We start from the raw sequence: 6,339 nt of genomic DNA on the forward strand, positions 1-6,339 counted from the left end.
TCAGCCCCCAGTGCCCTCCGCCCCCACAAACTGGTTTCTCTGCTTTGCTGGGCTCTGTTGGAACTAGTCCCTTTGACTCCCCGTTTCTGTTTTTTTTTTCTGGGGTTTTATTTTTCGGGAAAGGTAGGGAGGAGAGGGGGTTTTCTTCCTCTAGCGCGCGCCAGGTTTCCTGCCCCAAGGCGGGCTTGGGTGCCCCCTCTGGCAGGAAGTGGGGCCGGGTGCACCCGCGTGGCGGTGCATGCGGTCGGGGTGCGCTAGTTTCCCGCGCCTGCAGGAATGGCCTGCGCCCCTCCCCCCGCGCGCCCTAGCTCCTAGTCCGGCTGGCCGGCGGTTGTAGGCCGGCTGCAGACACTAGCAGAGTCACCCAGGGTCGGTCTGGAGCTGGGGGCAATCGAGTTTTAACTAGCTGCTAGGCCCTGTACAAAGTGGCGGACTGGAAGGGCCACTGAGAACCTACTCCATCCTTCTCGCCAACTTGCTGTGTGACCTTGGGCCACTCATCGGGCTTCTCTGGGCCACTTTTTTTTTTTCCTGGAAAATAATGGAGCTGCCAGATTTTTTCTGAATTATTTTTGCAGAATTCTAATCATTTAAGGGCCACACACACTGCACGTTGTATGGAGGAGATAGGTTTAAGGCTCAGAAGGGCTTATTACAAACAGGGATTGGTATTGGGCCCGAAATGTGGCTTCTCCAAGCCAGGCCTCCCTGATGTTCAGAAACAGGTGGAAAAGACAAGCCTTCCTTGGCCTTATTATTAATGACAGGGCCTGCCTCCTTCATTCAGTGGGGACCTAACTGAAAGGTGGGAGTGGGTGAATTAAGGGGTCCCTTATAGTCAGAGGTGGGTAGAGAAACCAGACAGCATGAGAGCTTCCAGAGAGACTGGTTCCCCACCTGAACCCCCTCTGAGAGGGCCTGAGGCAGACCTCATGTGAGGTCAGCACTCATTTAGCTGATTAATTTTGATGTTTAGTTTGAGGGGGGACCTGTGGTGTAATGTGAGATCCTAATCACTGCCTGTAATTACAGAGCAGAGCAAGCCACTAATGATGGAGCAGGATAAATCACCAACCACCCTGTTTAAAAGGGTCTCCCAGTCTGAAATATTATAAAATAGAATGATTACCAAAGTCCTGCCATCTGCAGGGTCTCTTAAGTGCTCGAGAATGGGGTCGGAGCCCTTCAAAAATCAAGTTTCCAAAAATGTTTTCTTGTCATTGGGTTAAAATTGGAAATTGCCTCAAAATCTGAAAAGAGAAAAGAAACATCTTCAAAAAGTTTAGTTCTCACTGTGGTGAGTGAGATGTCTTTCCATCCAAGTCTCTTTAAATACTGCCTGGTTCAGCCTCAGCAGTCTGGAAAGATCTGGGGGTAGGGTGTTGAGGCAGGTGCTGCCTTGTGCCCATCTTACAGATGGGCAGACTTTCAGAAGTGGGGCCACTTGTGCCCACCCCTAACCAAGGACAGGTTGGTAGAGATATAGGTCTCCCAGGAAGGTTCCATTCTGGAGTCCCACCCCTCCTGTAAGTGAGCCCCATCTGTCTCCAGGTGGGCCAGGTTGGGGGGAGAGGACATCCCCAGCTCCTTTCCCTCACCCTCTGCACATTCAGCCATTTCCTCTCTCCCTCAGTTGTCTCCATCTCTGAATCCTTTAGAGTTTGCCCTGGGAGAGAGCAGAGAGAACTGGCTGGTTGACATCCCCACACTCTGATTGGCCCTTCTTAGCATCTGGTCCTCAGGCTTGGGACCTTGCCAGATAGGCAGTGTCAGTGCAGGGGCAGGGGGATGACATTCATGGCTGCAGATACCACGGTTTCTTTTTTTCCACTTGACTTTTTACTCCCCTCAGAACTGCCTAGGCATGGTTTTCACAAGAGAGAGCAGCAGCTGCTGACAAGAGGGAGGGGTCCTTGGCAGTTTGTGGGATCCCATTTTCCCCTCACCTTTGTCCTTGGGCTGCCTTACCAGGTCTGGGCTGGCAGCACCTCATGGCACCACCCCTGTGGCTGCAGGACAACAAAGAACCCTTCTAAAAAAAGATAAGGAGCTGATTAGAACCAACGGCACTGCTCCACCCCTCCACTCCGTGGTAGCATGTATGGGATGGGCAGCACCTTCTGTCTAGGGTAGGGTCGGAGTCCTGGGGTCCACTGGAAGCAGGCAGTTCCTGCAGTGTGTCCAGGGTGGGGGTGGTGAGAGGAAGAAGATTGCTGAAGCTGATGTTTTGTTTAAGATTTACTTTTTCTGTCTCCAGCATCCCAGCCTTGCTCTTCATCTGCTCCATAGTGAAGGAAGATGAGTGAGTCAAGCTCAAAGTCCAGCCAGCCCTTGGCCTCCAAGCAGGAAAAGGATGGTACTGAGAAGCGAGGCCGGGGCAGGCCGCGCAAGCAGCCTCCGGTGAGTCCCGGGACAGCGCTGGTAGGGAGTCAGGTGGGTGTCCAAAACTTTGCCTCGATTTACCCTTTGGGGCTAGGGAGGTGCTTGGTGGCTCGGTAAGTGTGGACATGGCATGGAAGGGTCCAGAATCATGCCTGCATGTCTGTGTGCTCATAACTTGTACGACGACTGTATAATCAGATCCTTCAGACATCCCAGGAGAGTGTCCTGGGGCCTGAGGAACTCAAGATAAGGTGGTTTTAAAGCCAGTGCCAGAAATCCAGGCCAGAAACAACCCAGTGGTCTACACAGAGGTCAGTGATTTATCTCCCAGGGTTTTAATCATAAGATTCAGTGCATATAAGATTACTCCTTGTCAATTTGCTGTACAAGTTTCTATACACTGTCAATTTTTGTCCATTTCAGGCCCATAATGAATTCCTGGGCCAGCACCTATTCGCAGGCCACAATTTAAGTAGTCCTCAGGTGGGCTTTGTCCCTGGCTCTGAAAACATTAATGAGGCCCAAGAAATTGAAGGTGTTGGGTAATTAGTGGCAGTAACCTTGGTGCTGCTACCCTATAATGTCCCATAGTGGGGTGGGGTGACTGCTTTGGCAGTGTTAGGCACCCTAGGGAATGTGGCCACCTGTTAATGTGGCAGAGATCTTGTCACAGGAAGGAAGCTGTCTCCCAAGCAAGGGATGGTTGTTGAAGCCTAGTTACTTCCTCTTCCTGAGGAACAGAAGAATTGAAGTTGGCCTCGTCCCTTCAGCACGAGGCAGGTTGTTACACCTGCAGGTCTTCCCAGCTGTAGCCAGGGAGTCTCAGGAGACTATGAATTAAGAAAGAGTCTGCTGGGTGCAGTGGCACGCCTATAGTCCCAGTGGCTCGGGAGGCTGAGACAGGAGGATCGAGAGTTCAAAGCCAGCCTTAGCAATAAGGAGGTACTGAGCAACTCAGACCCTGTCTCTAAGTAAAATACAAAATAGGGCTGGGGATGTGGCTCAGTGGCAGAGTGCCCCTGAGTTCAATCCCTGGTAACCAAAGAGAAAGAGTCTTGATTGTGTGGTGAATTCAGCACCTTCAGGACAGGGTGCTGGATTCATCCTCTTAGCCCAGCCCCTTTGCCTCCCTTATTCCACCTTTTGGCAGAGGTCGGGGGGTTACAGGGCCATGCTTATAAAGGGCCCCTGGAGCTGCCCCTAAGAGTGTCCTTCTATGTGTTATGCAGAAGCTTTTTATTTTGTCTTGGGCTTTTAAAATTCAGCAACAGTGGTAGGGATCTCTGGAGTCTAGGCATAATTTCTCTAGGAGTCTCCCCAGTTTTCAGCATATCTTATGGGAGAAAGGTGATAATGATCAAGGCCAGTGCCAAATATTTGCCTCATATTGATTTGGTTTTATGACCTCCTGTAGGGTGGAGGTTGAGGCTCCAACATTAAGTATTTTGCCCAAGATCAGGAGCAGGACCATCTAAGAGTTTCTTCCTGCCCATGGCATCTTTCCCAGAGGTCTTCTGGCTTCTTGTCATTTCATTGTCCCAGAAACCTCCAGGGAAGAAAGTGGTGGTGGTGGGGATGGAGGGCTTTGAAAAATGGTCACATTGAGGCCCTGAATCCTGAAGGGCTGGCCTCTTGTCTGGCCTCCTGCCAGCCTCCTGCCTTGGTTCTGTTTGACTGGGTCAGGAATTTTCTTGCTAACTTAACCCTGCTGGGTGGGGCACAGGGGTGTCTTCTGAAGGGGCTTGGACAGACAGGTGGTGGCTATGACCCTGACTGCCTCCTTCTATCTCTGCAGAAGGAACCCAGCGAAGTGCCAACACCCAAGAGACCTCGGGGCCGACCAAAGGGGAGCAAAAACAAGGGCGCTGCCAAGACCCGGGTGAGGCTTGAGGGGAAATAGCCCCACCTGGGCCACTGGAGAGAGGCCCCTCTGGTTTTTCATGGGCACATCTATCTGTAGGGAGGCTGGGAAGAGACTGCTTGTCCTGATTCTTCACCCCACCCCATCCTGGTACATAGTGGGTGGTGGGTCTTTGCTAAGCGTGGGAAGCAGGGTCATGACTGAGGTCTCTTCTGTGGCCTTGGCCCTGTCACTGATGGTGGGGAAATCAAGTCAGAAGTTTGGGTGGCTTTCCAGTCTGGAGAAAGGTGGCGATATGGGGAGAGTAAAGGGCTTCTTCCAGCCCCAGGCCAAGAATGTCCCCTTCACCCTTGGGGTCCCTGGAGCCCAAAGAGGTGGGGATAAGCAGGGAAGGCCAGATTCCCAGTGGCATGAGCCTTTCAGAAGGGTTGTTTTGTGTTTTATTTTTTCTGACACACGACTCATATCCTCTGAGTCACAGGTGGAGGAGGGGGCAGGGGGTGTGTGTGTATGTTGGGTGGGGGGCAAGTGTGGCTGGCCAGTCATCAGCAGCTGGACTTGGGTGGGCCTTTGGGGTGAGTCCTGGGTTGCCGTGAGCACAGTGGGTAGTTCTGTACCTCCCTTTCCTCTCCTCACTAATGGGCACTGGGCACTGAGTGGGGGCTTCCTAGCATTTTTTTACTTACGGGATATTTTCTCTGACCCTCCAGAAAACCACCACAGCTCCAGGGAGGAAACCCAGGGGCAGACCTAAGAAACTGGTAGGTGTTCTTGCTTCAGTGGCTCATTTTGGGGTGGGGGTTAAGAATTCAGTGTCTAGTTTTGTGCACCGACTCTTGTCCCTGACCTGCAGCAACAGGAATGCCAGGACATGACACATGTCCACATAGGTCCAGAGAAGGGAAGGGGTTTGCCAGGGTTTTTATAGGACTGTGCCCATGAGGAGTGGTCGCCCACACATTCTGCAGCCCCTTTGCTCCTAGCATAGACTTTGGGAGTCATCTAGTTGATGCTAAAGAAAAGCCGCGGGGGGGGGGTACTAGGATGTTCTTGGAAAGAGCAAAAATGGCAAAGCAGCTCAGCTCAGCCCTGCTAGTTCCAGGCTGGTTGGGAGTTACACTGTGACCTCACCTCCCCTCATGGGGAGGCACCATTCATTTCTGGGCTCCAGGTAGCTGGTGGCAGGCTGTCCCGAGGAGTGCACAGTCTCCTCTGTTCCTCGCCCTTTCCTACGCTTCACCTGCCCCTCCACTCCCAAGGCACTCATTGCTAGAGCTGGGCCATGGGGTAGGGGAGGCTTAGGGGGCACTCTTGGCTAGGCCCCAGGAGTGAGTAACAGGAAACAAGTTGTTTTGGAGTCTGTGCCTGGCACAGGGGCTGCGGGCCCTGTGGTGTCGCAGCATTCCCGCCCAGTGAGTGAGCCCAGGCAGCCTGCGCTTCCCCTTCCTCCCCACCCTGGGCTGGGGTCAGCCTTTGGCCACTCAGGACTCGGGCCCAGCTCCACAGTTCAGGGCCTGCCCTGTGGGCCAAGGCCATCTTGTTTCTCTGCGCCCACCCCAGGGCTTGCCCTCTGCTGCCCCTTCCTGATTCCTCTCCCTCTCCAGGCTGCCTCTTCTCCCTCCTGGAGAGAGCCAGTCACTTCCTCTGCAGAGCCCTGCCCTCCCCTGGGCCGAGGGGCCTGGCTTTGGCTGTGTGTGAGCAGCATGTGTGTGTTTTTTTTCCCCCTTTTAAATTCTTCATTTTTATGAATGAAACCCAGGGCTGGAGGTTGCTGAGTCACCCACACACTCAGCCCTGACTCATCTCCTTTCTGGAGAGCCTGGGAGTGCAGGGAGGGGTGGGGACGGCCTCTGGGATAGAGGAGGGGTCCAGACCCAGAGCTGCTCTGCCCACTTCTGCAGGAGAAGGAGGAAGAGGAGGGCATCTCGCAGGAGTCCTCTGAAGAGGAGCAGTGACCGCCCGTGCCGCCTGCTCCCTCCCCAAGGAGCAGCTTTCTTCTGGGACTGGACAGCTTCACTCCGCTCCCACCGCCCTCCCCTTCCCCCAGGCCCACTGACACCTCTGGGCCCGCCACCCCCCCGTGCGCCCTCCCCACC

General features: G+C 53.8%; 1 protein-coding gene across 3 annotated transcripts in view; it reads left to right on the forward strand.

The window, feature by feature from the left end:
- The first annotated feature begins 211 nt into the window (after positions 1 to 211).
- The window catches only part of Hmga1 (high mobility group AT-hook 1), a 7,521-nt gene continuing 1,393 nt past the window's right edge, over positions 212 to 6,339 (forward strand). The window contains exons 1-4 of one of the 3 annotated variants that reach the window (XM_015487571.2): positions 212 to 2,400; positions 4,178 to 4,261; positions 4,954 to 5,004; positions 6,145 to 6,300. In XM_015487571.2, coding sequence (XP_015343057.1) covers positions 2,299 to 2,400; positions 4,178 to 4,261; positions 4,954 to 5,004; positions 6,145 to 6,198 — 291 coding nt within the window. In that variant the 5' untranslated portion in view covers positions 212 to 2,298 and the 3' untranslated portion in view covers positions 6,199 to 6,300. Of the gene's footprint in view, positions 2,434 to 4,177; positions 4,262 to 4,953; positions 5,005 to 6,144; positions 6,334 to 6,339 lie in introns of those variants that run through there. The other 2 variants (XM_048805132.1, XM_015487570.2) reach the window with 2 other exon arrangements.

The sequence above is a fragment of the Marmota marmota genome, unplaced genomic scaffold, assembly GCF_001458135.2.
Source record: "Marmota marmota marmota unplaced genomic scaffold, marMar, whole genome shotgun sequence".
In the NCBI taxonomy this organism is placed as follows: Eukaryota; Metazoa; Chordata; class Mammalia; order Rodentia; family Sciuridae; genus Marmota; species Marmota marmota.